This window comes from Cimex lectularius, unplaced genomic scaffold (genome assembly GCF_000648675.2).
Source record: "Cimex lectularius strain Harlan isolate CLEC.00 unplaced genomic scaffold, Clec_2.1 scaffold29, whole genome shotgun sequence".
NCBI lineage: Eukaryota > Metazoa > Arthropoda > Insecta > Hemiptera > Cimicidae > Cimex > Cimex lectularius.
In genome coordinates, this window is record NW_019392675.1 from 1,392,572 (window position 1) to 1,416,450 (window position 23,879).

A 23,879-nucleotide genomic window follows, 5' to 3' on the forward strand; every position below is an offset into this window, starting at 1 on the left:
AAGCAGGGAGTGGCAAAACGCTAAATATGAGTTGTATTTTTAGGAAAATTCAGTGTGCCTTCATTTTGTTTGTGATGAGCAAGCTGGTTTTCGTTTAAAATAGCATAGTTTACCAAATACTCGATATGAAGATTAGCGCATAGCATCTATTCTAAATTCTATCAATTTGCATTGCATTTTTTTGCCATATTTTAGTTTTAAGACCAATTCTTGTATATACTCAACTTCTTAACAGCAAGATTAATGGGGACGTAATCTTGCCCAGATATTGTGGGCACCAAATTTTCTATGGGCCACAACTGCATTTGAAGCACCGATTGTGTCTGATAGATTAGTAAAAGTTTATAAAACCTCGCATATACATTATAATTCAATAAAAGATATATTTTTTCTATTCAACATTATAATATATGGCAAAGTACTATGTTTAACAAAAAAAATGTTTTTATTATCACAATTTTTACCTGAAACACTTTTAAATATTATATTTAAAAAAATAAATAAAAAAGGATAGTTGTTAAGCTTAAAAAAACAAAATTGGCATTTCTTTTAAGTTTTTGGTATATTTACACTATCTTTCATTTTCAGGATAAGTGCCTAAGTAAGATTCACACACTGGGCAGTAATGATTTATAGTCACGAAGCACCCCATTGTATACGGAACCCAAAGTAAAACCCTATAATAAATTATTGACTTTATTAAGTAGAGTATATTTATTACAAATTGAGAAGGTTCTCAAAGTGCTTACAACGCTGTCAAGAGACCTAGAAATATTGCCATTAAGTGTGTTTTAAATGTGTATTTCTTGATAGCTTCTGTGACAATATGGCATTTACACAGTGGGCAATCCATAATTTGAGGGCGGTCTCCATATTTATCTAAAAGTAAACAAAAAAGAATGATTATTAACTGATTTCCTTTCAGAATATTTAAATGAGTGTACAATTCTACTTTTTTTTAATAGTGAAAATTGTTAGAAACACACAACACAGGATAAATTTTGTTCAATTGAAATAAGCATATTTGTACCTTGTGGAGTTTCAACTGATGTCGTTTTAATCATAATCTCACATTAGAGTTCATCCTTGCAAGTGACTATGCAACGGAGAGCTACAAAATTAAATTGTTTTTAAACACTATTTGCATAGGTTTTTTAACCAGTACACGAATCGATCCTCCTTTCATTCGAAACAATTGTTAAATTTTACATTCAACCGTTTGAAACAGAACACAATATTAGACTTGGACCATATGTTATATTTGAGTTTTTTTTGGCATTGGACTTTTATCCATAGCCATGATTATATTTAAGTTAAATTGGTAATATTACTAAACTATAAACAAACTAAAAGTCACAAAATGAAAAATGATTCTGTCTTTCAAATCATAGATCAAAATTTTACATAATAATAAAAATTTAACATTTTATTTTTTTGCTATTTCTTTAGTAATGGTGGGATTTTAGCAGGTTTATTCCTTGATGGCGGGTCTAGGATAATTTCAGGAAAATAAATTAAAGTTTAACAAAACTATAAGTACGTCCATTTCTTTTTTCTCTTTTAGTTTTATTAGCTGTTTTCTATTTTCTCTATGTCACTTAGCTTACTTAGTCATGAATTGTCTAATTATATTTATTATTTTTTTAAATAGTTAAGGCTACAATGAAATCAGTTATTATGTGTAGTGGAATTTGTGAAAAATAAATTCTATTATTTAGGGTATTAAAAACTTTTGCAGAGACTATTTACATCTTTTTAAACCATGTTTGGTTTCGACTACTGCTTAGCCATAAATGCCAGATCCCATTTGTGTTATTGCCTTGGAGGTGATTTTTTTTTTTTAAATGTGAAAACTGCTTGCTTTGGTACGGCGGTAGCTGAGTGGTAAACGTGATACTGTTGGCTCTATACTATAGGTCTGTCAATCACGGTTCGATTCCCACCATTGTCCCAGCCCTTTTTATCATGCAATCCTTCCCCCCCCCCAAAAAAAAAACAAAAAACAAAAAAAACATCACATATGAGATATAATATTTCTTGGTTAATATGAAAAGTCCATAAGGCTATTAACATATGGTTCAGTTTTTTTGACAGATCATGATCCTAATTTCATTTTTCCTCTGACCCTGAATAGTCGCTAACTGGTTAAGGCGCTGTATATGGACCATTTGGACAGTTAGATTTAAGAGATTGTCAGATTGATGTGATTGGAGGAATCTAGCAGAAGAGATGTGGGCTTATCTTTTCTGGACAGTAAACACCCCTCTCAAATTCAATTCCATTGTTCACCTGAGAAAAACTTTGTACTCTGATAATTGGAAAGGGTCTATAACAGACAACCAATTTTATTTTTTTTAAATCAGGGTTCGCAACAGCAGGGTGCCGATGTTTAAAAAAAAACACAATAACATAACTATGTCGGGTCACTGGATTTGAACCCGGGACCTTTACCTTACAGTGATGAGTACCGTGTCATCGCCTTAACCACTGCGGCCACCAATGCCCCTTCCATATGTGTTGGATAAGTTTTCCTATGTTTATAATTTTCAAAGAAACAAATCCTGGCAAACGGGTACACTTACAGATTTCAGTTTATGATTTATTTGAAAAATAATATTAACGGGATTAATTGAAATAATTAAATAGGTCAATTATGACCGCTAAACATGTAACAATATACTTTTTAAATTTGTATGTTTTGTGAAGATAACAATTATATTATTTTAAGTCCCACTTTGAACTTTTATTAAACCCTTTTTACAAGATATCCAGTCAATAAAAAAGTGGGTTATTAAAAATTCTTATTACAAATTACTTTATAGCATTTTCAGTAAAATGAAACTTTTTTCAACCAAATGAAACATTTTTTCAATCAAATGAAACCATTTTTCAAGCAAATGAAACCTTTTTTCAAGCAAATGAAACATAAGCAATTATCAACAAATAACTATATTATAAAAATAATAAAAATTAAAATAATTAATTTAATTATTTGGACGTTTAATATTATTTATGTACATATTTAAAATGAGAGGCAGATCAAAATCTCTTATATTATTAATATTGGGTTGTCCGGAAAATAATGCAGGATTTTAAGTTTTCATTAAAAAAAATCTATATAAAATATNCCAATACATTCATCACCGTGTTCAATTTTACATTTTTTATTTTCAAATTTCTCAAACCAATCTAGCTCTCTCCCTTTGTTGAAACTATGTAACACTGTTGTATTTAAATTTGAATTGAAATTGTTTTGTTTCTTAAGTGATCTTTAAATTCCAAAAATTTGCTCGATTTAGGCAAGTGTTCTTTTACTCTTGTTTTTATTTCTCTACCGCTTTGACCTATATATTTAATTCAATAAATTAAGGTTTTTAGTTGAGATAAAAAAGTCAATGGCACGAGCGGGATTCGAACCCACGATCTTCAGCTTGATACGCCGCTGCTCTACCACTTGAGCTATCGTGACCTCGATCCACTTGGACATCAACTTCCCATCGCAACCACACCTTTTGGATTTTCCCTCCTTTTTGCCAAGGATCCAAAATCCAAAAGGTGTGGTTGAGATGGGAAGTTGATGTCCGAGCGGATCGAGGTCACGATAGCTCAAGTGGTAGAGCAGCGGCGTATCAAGGCGAAGATCGTGGGTTTGAATCCCGCTCGTGCCATTGACTTTTTTATCTCAACTAAAAACCTTAATTTATTGAAAGATATTAATTGGTCAAGTCTTACAATTCAATTATTGTAATATTAATATTCAATTATCATAAAAATTATTGTTAGTACTATAATGTCATTTATTTATTCCTCTACATACTATGATCATTAGGCTTTAGGTTTCATTTGCTTGAAAAAAGTTTCATTTGCTTGAAAAAAGATTTCATTTGATTGAAAAAAGGTTTCATTTGATTGAAAAAAGTTTCCTTTGCTTGGGAAAATAATTTCATTTGCTTGAAAAAAGGTTTCATTTGCTTGAAAAAAAGGTTTCATTTGCTTGGAAAAAGGTTTCATTTGACTGAAAAAAGGTTTCATTTGATTGCAAAAAGTTTCATTTGATTGAAAAAAGGTTTTATTTGATTGAAAAATGTTATATATAAAGTGATTATATATAATATAAGTGATTATATATATTAACCTGCAAAATAGTAGAAGAAGAGGCAGGAAGTCAACGTTTCTTTGCTTTTTTCCTGTAAGTAAAATAGTTTGGTGATATCAGCAGCTTGAATTATCTTCAATTATACTGGTTTGCCCACCCTTGCTGCTTTGACGTTTATTACAAATATAGCTCAATTTATAAAAAAAAAATTTATTAAAAAAAAAAAAAAAAAACAGAGCCTGTCCACTGAAAATAGTGAAATACCTGCATCTTACAGTCTGAAGCAACAAAGATATGCAAACCAGAATGATTGCAACAACAAATGAAGTTGGGAAAGAAGAAGAACTAGTTATAATAGCATAATGTGGATATGTTTTAATGTATACACAAATTGTTTTTTTGACAGTTGTCTAATAATAGTATAATAAGTATAAGCATTAACTCACATAAAGTTAACATTTGGTAAAAAACAAGAAAAAAAACACAAAAAAAAACAGGATTGTAAGTTGTTCACCGATCATAGATTCCGAGATGGGCGCCACATTTGGGACAGTAGTGGTTCGTTGCCTGGCACGAGTCAATACAGTATGGAACCCAGAATAATGGACAGCAGCTATAGTAACAAATGAAATGTTTGTGTAAAGTCTTTCTTTAGGAAGGATATTTGTATAAGGTGTATTGATTAAAAAATAAATAATAATAGTCTTACAGTAAACATATAACCCCAGCCAATATGTGCGTTTTGACTGTGCTCTCGCGTTCCACTCTTGTGACAATGACAGTGTGACAGGAAGGACATGTCAAAGTCTGTGGTTCAGGGCCAAATGAAGCAGCGATTACAACTGAAATGAAATTAAAAAAAAAATAAATAAAATTTAAAAATATTCTCATATATATACCTTGAGGGACAGATGCTGGTTGAATTGGTGGTGGAACAGCCATGCCATATGGAGGAGGTGCTTCCTTTGGATAATTCATATTGAGTACTGAGACAAATAATTAATATTAATTATTAACACTACTGTTGTATTTGAAATAGTACAAAAATAAACTAAATAATCTTATTGTATAAAATTTAAATTCTTAATCATTTAAAAAATTTTTTTTTTTTGCTTGAAAAAGGGTTCCATTCTTTGGTTCCATATAGAGAGCATGTAGGAATGCTACCCGTTATGAGAATTGTGCTAAACAGCAGCGAGAATCTGGGTCTCGTGTTCTGATTCCTAACCTTTTTGTGCATTCTGCTAACAGCTTTGTGCCCCATGTGTGTTGAGAGTGAATGTATTTATTAGCACGAATGTGAAGTGTGAGAGGGTCGATGGCGGAATATTGAGTGCCCAATCGACCCTCAATTAGGTTAGTTATTATATAATACGTGTAAAAGGTGATGGAGGAACCACCCTAATTGAGCGAATGGGGTGCATGTACACGCATGTGCCAGACACCCATTATTAGAAATGGGGACTGATTATATGATCCCGGAAAAATTCTTCACAACTTCCTATAAAGTCTCAACGGATTATAAAGGAGAGGAAGAACACAGGACAGCATCGGATACGATGATATGGTATACAGATGGCTCCAAAACAAACGAAGGAACCGGATCAGGTGTTTTCTGTACAAGCCCAAAACATGAGCAATCAAATTCATTAGGGAAGAATACTTCGGTCTTTCAAGCAGAAATACATGCCATCAATGCTTGTGCCCTGGAAAATCTTCAAAGAGGTTACACTGGCAAAAAAATCCTCATAAGATTTGATAGCAAGCAGCCATTAAAGCATTAGCATGTAAAAGAATCACATCAAAATTAGTCAGTGAACGCATCTAAAATCTCCAAAACCTGGGGAAACACAACAACCTGATGATATCTTGGGTGCCAGGGCACAGGGGAATTTTGGATAAGGAGAGAGCAGACAGACTGGCCAGAGGAGGATCTGCAAGACCACACACAGGCCCTGAACCTATACTTGGGATAACAAAAACAAATATAGAATCCTCCATCGCAGAATGGATCCAAACAAAGTGGATAAACTCTAGCAGTGCTAGACATAGTAAACTTATGATGAAACAACCCTCACCAAGACTGGCAAAAGCATTGCTGCAACTGGAGAGGACCAAACTCAGAGGAGTTGTAGAACTACTAACCGGTCACTGGCATCTTTGAAAACATCTACACAACATGGGTATATACAACGATATATTCCCATTTGCAGATTATTTAATGATGATGAGGAAACAGCCACTCATATCATCTTCAAATGCGAAGCAACAGCTCAATGGAGATTCAACCTAACATATGGAAAAAACTTAGGAAATCAAATTGCAGCAGTGACAGTCAATGACCTGATATTTCTACGGAGAAGGATTGAGTCTGTTGCACTGAACTAAGGAACTAGGAAGGTACAATAAGCCAGAAGGCTGCAGTGCCTGGGGAGCGCAAAACCCGCTTCCTAGTATCCTTTTTTACCATACCATATCATACCATACAAGCATGTGCTTAGCTGAGCATAAATAAATCAGTAATCAGTTTTGTTTGCATTTATAACTGTATGATGTATTGATCAGCAATTCTTGGATACGTTATTGTAATAATATATTAAAGGTGAATAATTTTGATATTATCTTCTAATTGAAAATCAAATAGCTATTCTAAAACTCTCCACAGACATACCAACTGTTATTGACCAATATAAAATCACCATTATTTTCCTTCGTGATTTTTCTAAAGCCTTTGAAACCTTAAACATTCCCTTTTCTCCTTGCTAAACTTAAAACTTTATCTTTCATGTACATTGTCTTCTTCGTGTTGCTAGTTCCATTCTTTCTTTTTGACTCAATTAGTTTCCATCCCAAATAAGCCTTTAAGTAATTCTCTCCAATACCTATACCTCCTGGAATTCCTCGAAGTTCAAGTAACTGTGCTTCCTTTTTTTCTGTTATATTATAACTGAACAATAATATAAGCAATGCACTGGATTAAACTTTATCCCTTCTGAAATGAAAAAAGGGGATTCGATTTTTCTACAAAAAGGCAATTTTGAAATGGATGGTTGAATTCTTTGATGAGGATAGCGATTTGCATTTTCTGATAGAAAACAGGCCTGTGTGTTCTTTAATTTTTTTTTCTCTTTTTGTATTTTTCTAAACACAAGCAATTTTTTACTTTTTTAGTAGTTTTTTAGTTTTTGTAAATTAATTCAAATAATTAAATTTTCTGTAAAATTGTATTTTTTATTAGAGCCCTATAAATAATTTCAGTTAAAAATAAATAAATAACTTAAAAAAATTAAACTATTAATAAATAAAAATAAAATCATAATTAATAAAAAAGGAAGATTAATGACTTTCCCAAAACCAGTAAATATTGCTCCATCACTTTTATGCAAATGACTCCCAAATTTAACTTTCCTTCATTAGTGTGACATCTACGTTTTACATGGTTTAACAACTTTAGAAACAGTTCATAAAATTGAGGCTGACGCATTTTTGAAGGCAGCGACTACTCAAGAGATGTATATGATGAAGTTGAAATACGAGCTATTAAAATGTTTTTGTTTCTATTCAAATTCGTCGTGTATATAAAGGTTGTAAAAAGGTATTTCATTCTAAGAAAAGTTCAATTTCAGCTCTTGTCTTTCTACTGTCCAAAATTTTTGGACTTCCTGTTCTCTTTCTGAATTAGAGCCTATTTATAAAAATATCGAAAACAGTTTAAGTTTTGCACAACCACGGTTTTTTTTCCTTAAAAGATTGCTATGAAGGCCGTTATTCAAATTTCTATTATCTTGGTATTCGGTCGTCCCTTTCAGCATATATTATCAAATTTTCAAAGCTAATAAACATTTAAATAAGATAATATCGGGGGAAAAGGCGTGAGTACAAGTAACGTTCATTTTGAACAATACAGAGCCAGTTTTATCGAACCTTTTTTTCTTGTGTGGTCTTTCATTGTTTTTCGACCTTCACATGATTATTGCCGCTTTCGCTTTCCCGTCAGGATTAGTTTTCTGGCTTGATTGTATTTCGATTCACTGTTTTGCGTCTTAAAGTTAGTTAAGTATCTAACAAACAAAACCAGCGAGGATAGACGGACCATGATGATAAGAGGTCTTTTGTCTTTCCCTCTCACTTACACTGCTCTGTCACCGTTGTTTTCTATTTTTCTTGTTTTTCTCCTAAACATAGTTTATATGAATCATCTCGTGGCCTGCGGGGTGACGAACCCGCAGTTTGGTTTGTCAGACTCGTTATGGCTTGTCGTCATCACCAGTCTGTTTTCGGATTTCGGTGAAGACAAAATGTCCGGAAACGGCCACTTCATTACCCTGCAGGCCTCAAGAGGAAATTATAGAAAAAAGGTGTTATTTTTGCTTTAATGTAAAAACTACTCAGCACAGAAGATGGCGAGAAGCCGAAACGCGCCTGGGTGGTCAGAACTGCGAGGATGGATAGATAGACCTAAATGATCGGAATGACCAAACTATGTAACAATTAATTAAGGTTTTTTGGTTGAGATAAAAAAGTCAATGGCACAAGCGGGATTCGAACCCACAATCTTCGGCTAGATACGCCGCTGCTCTACCACTTGAGCTATCGTGACCTCGATCCACTCGGACACTAACTTCCCATCTCAACCCCACCTTTTGAATTTTCCCTCCTNTTTTTATCTCAACCAAAAAACCTTAATTAATTGTAATATATTAATTGGTCAAGCGGACCACGAAATTAATGAATTTAAAACTATGTAACTTTTGATGATCCACCGAATCACAAAACAATACATGGACCAACCAAAAAAGGCGAAAGGCCGGACGCATCTAAGAAACAATGCGAACGAGGATATACGGGTCTATTGTTGGATTTTGAGGTGGACCAAAATGTTCAGAAACGACCAATCTACTAGTCCATCAACTTTAAAGGCCTCAAGATGAAACATTTTTTTTTAAAAGATAGCTCCTAATCACAGTTAGTTGTTTTAAACTATTTCAAGCTTATAGCTCATCATCATCATCATACAACCACGTTTCTCGCCATGAAATACATAGTAAGAGTTAACCCGCGGATCACACGCCAACGCGACGTTCCAATGAGAAGCTGGTTTTTAATGCCACTCAATTTTCAACGTGCGAAAATTTAAAAAATTAAACAAAAAATGTTATTTATGCTTTACTGTGAAAGACACCCAACACTGAGAGGATCTTTGAATTGACTTAATTCCTGTCGCTCACAGTAGATCATAGGGCGAGCACGACGTTCTTCCATCCCTCTCTGCCAGCTGTACAACTCCTGTCCTCTCTCCACGACTTTCTGACTGTCCTAAGTTCCTTTCCACTAGGAAACGATCAGTGGATAGTATCCATGTCTCACTTGTGCAATCTTCCTTGCGGGTTCCACTATAGCGGGGCTTCCCAAACTGTGGTCCGCCGACCTTAACTAGGGGGCCAGCGGCAAACTCCCCAGAAGAAATAGTTACAACAAAAATAGAGAATGAGTAAATAAAATTCAAAAACCCAAGAATAATGAATATTGAAAACGAAAGTTTTTATTTTGCAGCATCAGTCATTGTGTTCTCCACAAACAGTGCTTTAGCTGTGAAACAGATGCCAACCTCTTTTAAGAAAGTTTTGGATGAGTCTGTTCAAATTATTAATTATATCAAGTCGAGGCCATTGAAGACAAGATTTTTCGCAATACTGTGCGACGATATGGGAAGCATTCATCATTACCACCATACAAAAGTGAGGTGGCTGCCTCTCGAATACAGGGATTCCGTTCTGAAGACTTATGTTGTTGATCGACCATGTCACATTGACCACCGTTTTCAATGAAAAGAAATGACAATGTCGTATTTATAAGATATTTTCATTAGTTCACGCCTTCAAAAGAAAAATCCAGTTTTGGGATGAATGTGTTGAGATGATGATGGTGATGAGGATACTATGAAGCGAGGTTTGTGTTCCCCAGGAACTGCAGCCTTCTCGCTTATTGTACATTCCTAGTTCATTAGTTCAGTGCAATCGACTACATCGTTCTTCTCAGAAGTTTTAGGTCACTGACTATTGCTGCTACATCATTCCCTAGGTTTTTTTCTGTATGCTAGGTTATGCTCTCAATTGAGCCGTTGCTTCTTATTCGAAGATGATGTGGGTGGCTGTTTCTTCCTCCTCATTACATAATCTGCAAGTAGATCATCGTTATATACGCCCATGTTAGATAACTCAGATGCCAGTGATCGGTTAATAGACCTATCACTCCTCTGAGTCTGGTTCTCTCCAACTGCAGCAATGAGTTTGCCAGTCTTGGTGAGGATTGTTTTAGCATAAATTTACTGTATCTAGCGCCCCTAGAGTTTATGCACTTCTCCTTTTTGTTTTCCATCCATTCTGTGATGAGGATTCTGTATTTGTTTGAGAAGGAAGAGGTGGAGTGTTTTTTGTGTTAAATGATTTTTTTTTAAAGAAAACAAACTGGAGCTTGCAAACGGTTTGTTGATCGATGTGAACACCTTCGAAGTTTGGAAGTGTTGATAACTACTTCCCTGGCTATAAAGTTTAGGAAGCTCTGATGTTTTTCTAGACGGCGCCGTCCCTTTTTCTCAGTGTATGCCCTACCAATTTCCATTTTCTTTGATGTATTTCAGCATGTATAGATGGTGGTGGAAAGCTGACATAGCATATTTGCTCAGGCCGCCATATTTCGAGAATCCGCCGCAGACAGAGGTTCAGAAAAACTTCGAGAGCACTCGTCACGGTTGTGGTACTTTCCTAGCTTCATTGTCAGATCAATATAATAAGAGGGATTTGACATTCGTGTTTAAAAGTTTGGTTTGCTTCTTCTTATCCGTTGTAATTGTATTGGTTTTCCTAATTCTTTTCGTCACAACGTCCCCAGTTTCTCCAAATTTTAACACCACGCTTCCTAGGAGGTAGAGAAATCAAGTGCTTCATGGTCATTCTTCTATCATCAGAGGGCTATCTATTCTAGGATTTATTCTCACCTATTTCTTTGGCTGTAATGTTTAGGGCCTTACTTTGGATTGCAGGTCGCTTATCCTTGGCGCCAAGAGAAAGATTTCATCGGCAAAATTAACATTCCACTCTTGCCTGTATTTCCCATTGAAAAAACTAAGAGGATAGGTAGACTAAATGATCGGAAAAGACCAAACAATAAACGTCTAACGATTGACAAAATAATGTACAGACCAACCAGTGTGGATGGCAAAATGTCGAAATGCATCTGACAAACAAAACCAGCGAAGATATACGGACCAGGAAGGCCGGGGACAGTCAAATTCCACCTCACTCTATCACTCAATCTCATTGTCTCTCTCACCGTCCCTTCTTCCACCTCTCTTTTTCCCATTAATATAAAAGTCTAACGGTGTTAACGATGTTTTGTTCCTGCGTGTGCCCATTGACGCTCTCAATCGTAATAGCCGTACAATTATACCTGAATAATTAAGCTGCTCGTTTCAATTAGCATATGAGAAAAGGATTGAATATTAAAAAAACAGTCGATTACTTTCTATATATTCCAACTTTCAACCTTTTGGAAAATATATCTAAGCTCCTATTATTTCTACATTTTTCTGATGATGATGATTCTGTGTTTGATCCTGTACTGGACCATTTTTTTCATAATTGCAGTACACCTTAACGTCCGGTTCGGCCTTTATCACTGTGTTCTACATTTTCAATAACTTGTATTCGTTCTTTATGGTAAAATAATGCATTTTGTACTCATTAACCTAAAAATCATATTTCAATTATCAAGTACGTCTAGTTTGTTTCCGTATTATGAAGGTCCATCTAGGAGGTATGAATCATCGAGGTCAATCATCTCGAAAAAAATTAGTCATGTTTTCGTCGGCAGCAAACCTTGGCGGCAAGGTCGGTTTGCATTATTATCCCACTGGGGCAATATAAACGGATGGACGATGAAATGCTGGCTTTTTTCGATGTTTCACCACACCCCAAAACGCTCAGTTGACCCATCACGGTCCGACCTTGGTATTCATTTGAAATGAAATTAACACGAACGCGCAAAATTGTTGACACTTTTGAAACGTTAACATACTTTTTGGCCAGCTACCCTATTCTCTCAGTTAGCAATATTTTTTTTTTTTTTTTACAAGGGTTCGCACAATAGCAGAGGACATTCAACCCTCAGGGTGCCGGTGTTTTTGACAAAACACGGCTTCAATAATGCCAATTTCTGGTGCATTGCTTCATTTTGAGAGCAATACACTTCGGCATTGGTTGTTTCGCCAGGACTCAAGAAGCTGTAGTAAATCAGCCCAAACGAATCTCACCAAAGAGTCACCATCACCTTTTTTTGATGAGTTGGAGGTCCTACAAAACAGAAGGAGAAGTGAACAAACTCTAGCAATGCCAAACACAGTAAAATTGACTAAGGAACCCTCACCCAAACTAAGAAATACATTGCTAAAAGTTAAAGAGGGTAAAGTTCAAGGTGATAGAACTATAGGTTACTGATATCTGAGAAAACACATACCCAACAAGGGTATATTTAATAATGACCTCATTTGTAGGTTACGTAAAGAAGACTGCAACTCATGTTTATCTTCGAATGCGCAGCAACCGCCCAATGGAGACAACCTAGGTTAACTAAAGTAGCCACTAGCCCTGTTTCAATAATGGTTCCGCCTTCCAGACAGCAGCCGATGAGCTTGCAGTACAACCTGCTTTTGGGTACAAGTACAGACTCGCCGAGGCGTCCCGACATCTCGAGATCAACTTGTCTAGCGAAACCTATGCCTCATGGCACGTGACCGTCTTCGCTTGCTACCTGCATAGGGCATCATCCGGCTCATCTGTACCAGTCATCGGATTCCATATCGGCCATTTTAAGGGGTACCAAAAACCCAGTTACGAAAATATCAAGAAGGCGCGCGAAAAAGAATTGTAGTGACCATCAATGAACTACTACTTTTTAAAAGAAGGTTCAAATCTTGATCTAAGAATCTAGGAAAAGTCAAATAAACCGTTAGGCTGCAGTGCTTGGGAAGTACCTTAGGATACCCCTGGCTTCCTAGCACTTCATTATCATTATCAGCTTCAATGTTTTGGCATTTTTACAGACCTCCTAAAATCCTCCCCAAAAAATTCTGATCTTCGTACAACCTAATTCCCCATAGTTGGGAACTCACTCAGGGAATTTCTCGTAACATAAGTTAAAAATAGAATAGTACAAGCAAAAACCCTACTATGTTTAGGTTGGAGAGGTGAAGAAACCCGAAGTTTCATTTTTCGATCATTCTGACGTGCTCCCGGTTTGGTGGAAGACGCGATATAGCTTTTCAACATCTAAAAACTAAATTATAGGCCAACCAGAGTACACGGCGAAAGGCACAAAAATCAGTGGAAACTAGCGAGAATAGGCAGACCTGGTTCACTGTTTGTGTGTGATTTTTTAGCGTTCCTGGTGTATTTTTTACAACTGATTTTGGAAGTTTTAATCTTCTCAATAGTGCAACTGGATTTCCATTTCATCCGAAAGCTCTTAAAATACAAACTCTAGATAATTTTTTATCCACTAAAATAATAAAGTAAATTCCCTGCTAATCCGACCTTTGTTTCTATAGAAGAGACAGAAGAGACTAACTAGAATATAACTCTAATAAATAGTACATGGTCATGCAGACCTCCATTTTAGGAAAAAATCGGAAGTGTTGTTTGAATTGGGAAAAATCACAGTAAAATTAAGGAACAATATATTTTCAAAATAGGAAAATTTTCCTCTCTTTAGAAATGTTTACCAATTAAATCAAATGACTCGTTTATACTGCTATAGAAGAGAGAAATAGCTCTAATCGTCCATCGTCAAGCAGACCTCAAAATTTTAGGAAAAAAATCCGAAGTGAAATTTGAATTGGGCAAAATCAAGGTAAAATACAAAAAATATAAATTTTCCAACTACGAAATTTTTTTCTCTCCTTAGAAATGTTTTCCAATTAAATCAAATGGCTCGTTTATGCTGCTACAGAAGAGAAAAATAGCTCTAATCGTCCGTCGTCAAGCAGAGCTCAAAATTTTAGGAAAAAATCGGAAGTGTTGTTTGAATTGGGCAAAATCACAGTAAAATACAAAAAAATATATTTTAAAACTAAAAAAATTTTCCTCTCTTTAGAAATGTGATAGAATTAAAATCAATTGACTCGTTTATACTGCGAGATAAGAAAAAAGTTTTAATCGTCCATCGTCAAGCAGACCTCAAAATTTTAGGAAAAAATCGGTACGGGAATTTGAATTGGGCAAAATCACAGTAAAACTCAAAAACATATATTTTCAACCTAAAAATTTTTCCACTCTTTAGAAATGTGTTCCAATTAAATCAAATGACTCGTTTATGCTGCTATAAAACAGAAAAATAGCCTCTGATAGTCCATCGTCAAGTAGACCTCAAAATTTTAGGAGAAAATTGGTACTGAAATTTGAATTGGGCAAAATCACAGTAAAATACAATATATATATATTTTCCAACTAAGAAATTTTTTTGTTTTCCAATTAAATCAAATGACTCGTTTATACTGCTACAGAACAGAAAAACATCCTCTAATCGTCCATCGTCAAGAAGACCTCAAAATTTTAGGAAAAAATCGGAAGGGTTGTTTGAATTGGGCAAAATCACAGTAAAATACAAAAAAAAATTTTTTTGAAACTAAAAAAATTGTCCTCTTTAGAAATGTGTTAGAATTAAAATCAATTGACTCGTTTATACTGCTACAGAACAGAAAAACATCCTCTAATCGTCCATCGTCAAGAAGACCTCAAAATTTTAGAAAAAAATCGGAAGTGTTGTTTGAATTAAACAAAATCACAGTAAAATACAAAAAAAAAAAAATATTTTGAAACTAAAAAAAATTGTCCTCGTTAGAAAGTGTTAGAATTAACATCAATTGACTCGTTTATACTGCCAGATAAGAAAAAAATAGCTCTTTTATCTGAACGTCCTGTGATAAAGATTTATTTCGTTTCCACTGTCATTCACAGAATTCATTCTGACCAAAATCCAAAGAGACAGTCCAAAAACGAAGCATGACGTGGTTTTCAAATATTACATTCGTCTGCTCAATATATCGAACGGTGTAAAACACCATGGAGATTTTTGTTATCTTTAAAATTTGTTAGCTTTAAAGATAACCGCGTTTACAATATTTCTGGAACAAAAATTGCTCGAACTTTGAAACAAGCTTTACGCCATTATTTGAAGTAATTTTTAATTTGAACAAATTTTACACTTTGTTGTCACGAAAAGATCAGTTTAAACGGATTTTTAAAAAATGTAATATATAAATTTATTCTCAACACTTTTTATTATTTTTTTTAGTCTTCTTCTTTTTCTACAGAAGATATCTCTTGAGAAAGATTACAAATTTTTATAAATAATTTTTATTAAATTAGATTATAAAAAGAAAACGTGTTGCGTTGATATCAAAGGAAGGAACAACACGCCACGTAATTAATTATTCAACGCGGGTTGCACAGGATGGCTTAAACCGGCTTAAAAAAAAATTAATAATTTCACAACTTGCCCGAAAATCGGAAAAAACCCACTCATTTGATTTTATATTTTAAATAAATCCATCCAGTTATTTACAAAAATTACTTGCAGCAATTGCTGTAATGATGGATGGCAATTTGTGCGTGTATTACAGAAAAATAGTAATTTTGCGATAAAATCGAGGCCTTATCGGAGTTTTATTGCTCAATCGATAATTCAACGACCTCTTGAGTTGACTTTGGATCTTTCGTCAAAATACAAAAAAGAAGGAACATTCTTATTATTTATTAATAATAATAACAATCCTAATACAGCAATAAAAATAAATGGACGATTTTGAACTGATTCTACATTTTAAAAAAATATTTAAGCATAACGTTTTGTAATGAATTTAAATTTTTTTAAGCATAATGCAGTAAATCAATAATTAGACGAGTTTTATTAGCATTTTGGGCGATTTTTACCACTCAAACCGATGGTAATTACATTAGATTCTGTACTACATGAGTTTCAATAATTTTACTTTAAATATATACTCAGAATTATATTTTGAGTCTTTTTTAAAAAGAAATGTAAAGATTTTTGATTTTTTTTACCTTGTTTATAAAATTAACTGAACACGGACAAACTAACACTGGGAATCGTTCTTCACGACTGACGGTAATTTGCTTTTGCCGTTTACAAGCGGATGGAAGGGGTAGGGCGTGACCAAGAAAACGAGTATGACTAACTTTTGAAGGTTTTAATGATAGAAATGTGCAGTTGACAAACACAAAACAATGCAAAAAAGGTAAAATCAAATTGATCAAATTTAATCTCTGACATCATGCTTTGACAATTTTGGGTCTGACCATATTTTATATTTTTTCTCTCAAGGCCAGCTCGATCTGGTCGGTTTTGCAATTTTGAAACCAATGTGTGATTGTTGTTCTTCCTCTGCCAACGAAAAGACGCGGACTTGATCCTTGATGAACGTTCATGACCTCATTTCTACCTTCTATGGAAGCTTATATCCAAACTGTTTAAGTCTACATTGTAATCATATAAGAGCCAAATTTTTATAAAATTTATAATTAGTATGATTTGATGTTCTATTTTTTCGGACTTTCTCCGCCCCACTCGACCGCGCTCGGTGACAGAGAGCGAGACAAAGGTCACGTCACTGGGTTTCTGCTCTTATCCCATCTTATCTTATGATTTGAGTCAAGGTGTTTTGTTGTATACCATTGTATTGTATGTATTGTACTGTACTTGTATGTATTGGTGTATTGTGTTGTATACCATATGTGTTGTATATAAAAATGAACTTTGTCGCACTATACGACGCTGTCAAAACCAAGGAAACGGCAGTTCGTTTCCTTCAGGAAAAGGGCCTTCTTCCACTAGCTGTGAGGACACGACGCGAGGCTGCATTTGACAGGATCTCGTGACAAGTGGAGGTGTTACAAGCGTGGGTGCAAGGCGGAAATGGCGATAAGAAGTAACTCATATCTAACTGGCTCAAGACCATATTCGACTATCGTTCTGTTCATATACGTTTGGGCTAGCGTAAAAAAGGATACTAGGATGCGGGGTTTGCGCTCCCTAGGCACTGCAGCCTTCTGGCTTATTGTACCTTCCTACTTCCTTAGTTCAGTGCAATAGACTCAATCCTCCTCCTTACAAGTATCAGGTCATTGACTGTCGCTGCTGCAATTTGATTCCCTAAGTTTTTTCCGTGCGTTAGGTTAAATCTCCATTGAGCTGTTGCTTCGCATTCGAAGATATGAGTGGCTATTTCCTCCTCCTCATTACATAATCTGCAAATGGGAATATATCGTTGTATATACCCATGTTGTGTAGATGTTTTCTCAGATGCCAGTGACCGGTTAGTAGTCCTACAACTCCTCTGAGTTTGGCCCTCTCCAATTGCAACAGAGTTTTGCCAGTCTTGATGAGGATTGTTTCATCATAAGTTTACTATGTCTAGCACTGCTAGAGTTTATCCACTTCCCCTTTTGTTTTGTTTGGATTCATTCTGCCATGGAGGATTCTATATTAGTTTTTGTCATCCCAAGTAAAGGTTCAGGGCCTATGGTCTTGCAGATCCTCCTCTGGCCAGACTGTCTGCTTTGTCGTTACCCAAAATTCCCCTGTGCCCTGGCACTCAAGATACCATCAGGTTTTGTGTTTCCCATGTTTTGGAGATTTTAGATGCATTCATTGACTAATTTTGATGTGATTTGATGTGATGCTAATGCTTTAATGGCTGCTTGGCTATCAGATCTTATGAGGATTTTTTGCCAGTGTAACCTCTTTTAAGAGTTTCCAGGGCACAAGCACTGATGGCATGTATTTCTGCTTGAAAGACCGAAGTGTGTAGGTTAAAGAAATAAAAGAAAAAGTGTTTTAAAAAAGATATTAATTTTACCGTCTTGATTTAATGAAACATCCACGTGCCTACAGGTCTTACAAGTATAACACTTTTTACACGAACAGGCGTTAGTGCTCATGTTCCGCCTTTTTTATAACAATTCAAATTTACATTCCAACAAAGTGTACTTCCCTAATGAGTTTGATTGCTCATGTTTTGGGCTTGTACACAAAACGCCTGATTCGGTTCCTTCGTATGTTTTGGAGCCATCTGTATACCATATCATTGTATCTGATGCTCTCCTGTGTTCTTCCTCTCCTTTATAGCCCGTTGAGACTTTATAGGAAGTTGTGAAGAATGTTTCCGGATCGTGCAATCAGTCTCCATTTCTAATAACGCTTGGGCATACGAGAGTTAAGTGTGATTGGTGCAACTACATGCACCAAGTCTGTGCGAACTCTATTTTGTGCAGGTTGTGGACATTGACATCGCACTGTGAAAATAGATGAACCGCTGTTTTCGCGCCGGAAAAACAAAACTGGCAGAATCTTACAACGGCAGTGGGTTTTTGGTGACGATTGACGCGAAACGAGAGAAAGTTTTCTAGTCGCCGGACAGATCAACCGCCACTCTCATCCCCATAATTCGTGATCGGATTCCTGCCGGGTCTATCATCATCTCCGATCAGTAGAAGGCATACGAAACCTTATCCTAAGATACTAGTTTCCGCCATATGACAATGAACCACTCTCTCAATTTTGTCGACCCGACCACCCGTGCACATACGCAATGGCAGTGGGGTACTCGCCGAAGTTTATTGGACTCCTACCTATGCGAATTTATGTGGCGGTAGTCATGTATGGCAAGAAATGTGGATGTTATCGAAGACATCCTTAGTGAAATAGTTAAATTTTGGCCCCCAGGGACTCAAACTTGATTTCCTTTATTTCCAATTTATCCTCTTAAATATTTTGATTATTCGGAGATCGTGAAATGCGGTCTGGTGTGACGTTGGTTTTTAGAAAAACATTTTCTTTATCGTGACAACGTTTCGATCTTTATTGAGATCATCTTCAGGGCTCAAAGTGTTTGTTTTGTCAAAGTGTTGGGCACTCTTAGCACGACACAATTACGCAGAAAAGAAACCTGAGCACTGAAGATAATCTCAAAAAAGATCGAAACGTTGGCACGATAAAGAAAATGTTTTCTGCAGACTGCATCTCACGATGTCCGAATAATTGACTAACGGTCACTAAACATCACACATCTCTTAATTATTATTACACGGATTTTCTAAAATAAAATTTTTCAGTATTTACGATTTCCTTTAAAGGAGCATTTCATTGAGGACCGGAGAGAGATCTTAGCGGTCGTGAGGCACATTAACGGAAAAGGTCCTTTTTTTCATTAATTTTTAATCAGGGGGAATGTACTAAATTTCAACAATTTTCTGCAAGGAAGAATGATTTTTTGTCAGTAGCATGGCACGTAAAGCAGTGAATGACCTAGAAACATTTTAAAACTACGAGTCATACAGAATATAGATGCTCCTTTTAAAAGGTATCTTTCAAAAAATGAATAAATAATTAACTACCGTATTGTCTACATTTTAATTGGGCAATTTAGAGTTTTTTTACATCCTTGAACAGACTAGTTCAAAAATGAAACCCTGGAAAAAATTTTGTGTGCTCAATCCAACCCAGGGGAATGTTTTGATGTAAAATTGGACATTCTTCTTAAAATACAAACACGGAACTCATTTTAAACATTTTTTTAAATCAATAAACGAGGTACTGTTCAAAGACAAATGTAATGCAGATCTAAGTTCGTGTTTTGTGAATATAGGTTGAAATTACCTGATCAAACTGCTGTTTAATCATCACAAAATTAAACAATTCAGGATGTTCTTTGATAAAAATAACGTGACCGTTTACAGAAAGTATCCACAGACATTTTCTATAACGGAGTTTGGCTACGTTCACGTCTTTCATCAGGAAGGAACTTGCGACAGTCGACAAAACATGATTCATACCATAAATAAATCTGCTTAATGCAGTATTTACGTTATAAGCACGAATCTTGCCTGATTCATCATAGAAGTTGAATGAAAAGAATAATATTTTGTTACAAAATTCCTTTCGGGTGAAACATTATTAAATATTTACGTTAATCCATATTTGAATAATTATTTTGCAAAGTTTATATTGTTTAAATCTTCACCCAGAAATGCACCCTGTCTTTGTATATATATCAAATAATAATAGTTTTTATTTATTAATTTTATTTATTTATTTAATTTTTAAGAAGTTTTTTTGTAGTTATATAACAGCTTTTATTAATTAATTTTATTTATTTATTTTATTTTTAAGAAGAAGTTTTTTGTAGTTGTATGATAATAATAGTTTTTATTAATTAATTTTATTTATTTATTTAATTATTAAGAAGTTTTTTTGTAGTTGTATGATAATAATAGTTGTTATTAATTATTTTTATTTATTTATTTAATTTTTAAGAAGTTTTTTTGTAGTTGTATGATAATAGTTGTACGATAATAATAGTTTTTATTAATTAATTTGATTTATTTATTTAATTTTTAAGAAGAAATTTTTTTTGTAGTATGATTTAACCGTGTTTCACTGGACTTAGTGTAATTTTTTTTTCAATCATTTTCAAATATGGATTGCAACGAGAAGGAAAAAAAGTCCAAATATAAATTACGAATGATGGAGTGAGGCGGTGTTCAATCCTCTTAAAAAGATAGTTCCTACTCTCGGTAAGTTGTTTTTAACGATCCGGATTTCGAGCTTTTAGCTCATCGTCAGTTGAAGGGGTTCTACAACCACGTCTCTCGACATGAATTGCAAAAGATAATAAAACTTTTGATTAACTAATTAAACTAATACTTTTGCAATTCATGTCGAGAGAGGTGGTTGTAGAACTCCTTCAACCTGATGATGAGCTAAAAGCTCGAAATCCGGATCGTTGAAAACAACTTACTGTCAGTAGGAACTATCTTTTTAAAAGGATTAAAAGCCCCGATGACAGATTTTGGAGAAGATTTGAAGTATAAAAAAGGACCTTAACCCTCATTATTACGATTGTGTGAAATAAAACACTTTCTAATTGTAATTAAGGTTTAAAAGCTCAGATCCACTGGAATAAATCTCAAATAACCAACAAAAACGCCCCTTAAAATTGTCAATGTTTTAACACGCCATGTCAGGAAAAATAGACTTTACTTTTTCACTTTTTGAAAAAGATAGATTCACAGAAGTTTTAGCCAGCTAACAGGATTTCGTGTATTAGAAAACTGATCATCAGAGCATGTCTCTCGACGTGAATTGTAGGAAAGGCTTGTGATTCCAGAAGTGGAAGTAATCAACAGTCAATCAATCTCCCTGCTTATACTCCGACAATTTTTAGTAAGAAGTATTGTCATAAAATTGATATGTTTAATTATGATAAATGAAAAGGGAGGTTTTTCAAAATCCCATAAAGGGAAACAACATGAAGGAATCAGTGTCTTGTCTCTCCCTGCTTATAACCCTGACATTGCTTCTGTCTACATGTACGGTAGATGACTCATTGTTTGAACATAACCCTTGAAAATGTCTAATGAATGAATGAAACCTAACCCAGGAGTCTTTTTCCCTACCGGTTGAAAAATTAGAAAAGTGATGAAAAGTATAGTTAAATATTGAAGTAGAGAGATCAGGGATGAAGCCATGTAGGTGAAAAAAACCAACTTGTTTTTCTGCTGTCGAGCTTTCTGATGTATTTGACGCCTTCCTCAGGACTTTGAAAAACTATTTAAAAAAAAAAAAAGATCAAACCATAAAATCGAATCTTATCTGTGTAAGAAAAGGAAGATTTCGATGTAAGGAATCAATGTCTCCCTATTTATAACTTTGATATTTGGTAGTAAGATGTAATATTTTCGTCAAAGTTAGATATTTTACTAAGTAAAATATTAAGCCAGTTGTTTTTCAATGCAGCCTACGAAAAAACAAAATCCCGCAAAAAGAAACTGCCAACCTGGAAGAAATCAGTGTCTTGCCTCTCCCTGTTTATACCCTAAACCTAACTTTTTGTAGTAAGGAGAAGTATTATCACTAAATTCAAATGTCTTACTAAGTGAAATAGAAGCGAAATGTTTTTCAATGAAACCAAGTTTCTGATGATCGATAAGGAGAAAGCTCATGTTGTAGGTAAAGACGTAATCAATAGCCAGCAAATAGAAATTGCAGAAATGAAAGGAGTATTTTGCCTCTCCCTGCTTATATCCCTAACATTTTTTGCTTATTGGCTGAAAAAGTGACGAAAAAGGATCAAACTGTACGGTTCAAAACTTACCTGTGTAAGAAAACGAAGGCGTTCGATATAAGGATCGACGGTCGCTTTCTTTCGAAGAATTGCAAGAACAGCAAATCTCTTCCTCGCATGCCGGTCCGTGGCGACTTTTGTCGAAAGCTGAAAAATACCCTTTGTAAAAAATCTATTTTCTAGAGGTGTTATATGGACAGTCGTACTTGTATCGACGTATTGCACGTATTTCAACGGCCTTTCCAAAGATTTTGGCGCTATTACGCAAATATCCGAACCCGTTTGTAACGACCTCAGGTTTCGTCTTAACGACATGCACTTCGTCCCGGGAAAATAGTATACTTCCTTTCGACACCGCATTATAAAATTCTACCAATACTATCAATCAATTCTTACTCTATCTTAAAAACCATGGTAACATAAAAAGCTTACGGTTTATACGATCCTTGATCATCCTGATCTTCCCACTCTCGTTTTATATTTCATTAAACCTTCAGAAGATGTCCGCATGTTGTCTCTCGCTCTCGTTCCCTCTTTCTTGGATTCTTGGGCATTTTTATTAATCTGCTTCCTGCATCTTTCAGGCTTTGCTATCATGCGGGCATTTCAACTTGGGATTGACAGAAAAAAGATGTAAAATGAACCATAGAAATCTGGAAAATAAGGTGGGCGTGAAAGGATAGGAAGCAAAAGAAGGAAGTAGAAAGCAAATTAGTCTCAAGAAAAAGAAACTATATCAAAACTAAACCATTAACTTTAACTTCAACTTGCACAAAATAGTAAATTAAGTTTCAAATAATCAAGTTGACCTAAGGAAAGGTCAAATCTTTAAGCTGTTTGGACTTTGATCGCTTATTACTGATTCAATAACCCTGCTATTCTTCGTTCAGAAACTTAGTATTTTCTCAGGCATATTCAGTAAGGCAGACAAGTGGTTCAAGATATGCTTATCTTTTGAAAACAAATATCTGAAAACATACTTTATCACTTCTGTGAAAACAAAAGCTTTCCAGAGCTTTGAAAAAATATTGGGGATAATCAGTCTCCCATATTTCATACGAAGATTCTAAAAAGAAACCATGTGATGTTATTGATTTATTAGACGGCCAATGAAAATGTTTAATTTTTGCCTGTTCTCATTTATATAGATTTTTAAAAGAATGTCTGTGTAGATATTTTGTACCAAAAGCTGGTCGTTATCTGGTAGCACTCAGCATGATCCTTCAATGTGTCTGTGAGATATAAATTTAGCGAAAGATGCTAACTGATAATTTTATATATAATGAATTATGAAATCCCCTACTTTGGTCAGATGGAAAAGGGATTGAAATTATGAACTAACATGTGCACAAAGAACCTTAAGCTTACCACCCGCAGTGCTCACAAGCTATACATAGAAAAAAAGATTTAAAGGAATGCCTAGTTTTATCTTTAGGTGATCCGTTCATAGAACATTGTTCGTATTAGGATGATGGGAAGTTCCTTGGGTTTGACATAATTTCTAGCGTTACACAACATCCATTTTCATGCGCCACGTGTCAGCACGTAAACTGACTTGCCACTCAATGTTTTCATATGCAGATT

At 34.8% G+C, this 23,879-nt stretch overlaps 2 protein-coding genes across 3 annotated transcripts; both read right to left on the reverse strand.

Moving 5' to 3' along the window:
* Positions 1 to 523: 523 nt before the first annotated feature.
* On the reverse strand, positions 524 to 2,394 carry LOC106661725 (lipopolysaccharide-induced tumor necrosis factor-alpha factor homolog). Of its 2 annotated transcripts, XR_002909953.1 has the most exons (4): positions 1,750 to 2,394; positions 1,031 to 1,111; positions 750 to 879; positions 524 to 677 (listed from the first exon to the last, which is right to left on the reverse strand). XR_002909953.1 is itself a non-coding variant. In XM_024225460.1 (3 exons), exons 1-3 carry the CDS (start codon positions 1,062 to 1,064, stop codon positions 572 to 574), a joined length of 270 nt encoding a protein of 89 aa, XP_024081228.1. In that variant the 5' UTR covers positions 1,065 to 1,111; the 3' UTR covers positions 525 to 571. The 2 variants fall into 2 exon arrangements, 1 of the variants encoding a protein (XP_024081228.1); XM_024225460.1 differs by lacking the exon at positions 1,750 to 2,394 and having other exon boundaries at positions 525 to 677.
* A 2,051-nt stretch (positions 2,395 to 4,445) lies between these two features.
* On the reverse strand, positions 4,446 to 22,625 carry LOC106661723 (lipopolysaccharide-induced tumor necrosis factor-alpha factor homolog). Its single transcript, XM_014385282.1, has 5 exons — positions 22,502 to 22,625; positions 22,326 to 22,442; positions 4,996 to 5,082; positions 4,806 to 4,938; positions 4,446 to 4,709 (listed from the first exon to the last, which is right to left on the reverse strand). Exons 1-5 carry the CDS (start codon positions 22,608 to 22,610, stop codon positions 4,607 to 4,609), a joined length of 549 nt encoding a protein of 182 aa, XP_014240768.1. The 5' UTR covers positions 22,611 to 22,625; the 3' UTR covers positions 4,446 to 4,606.
* Between the last annotated feature and the right edge of the window lie 1,254 nt (positions 22,626 to 23,879).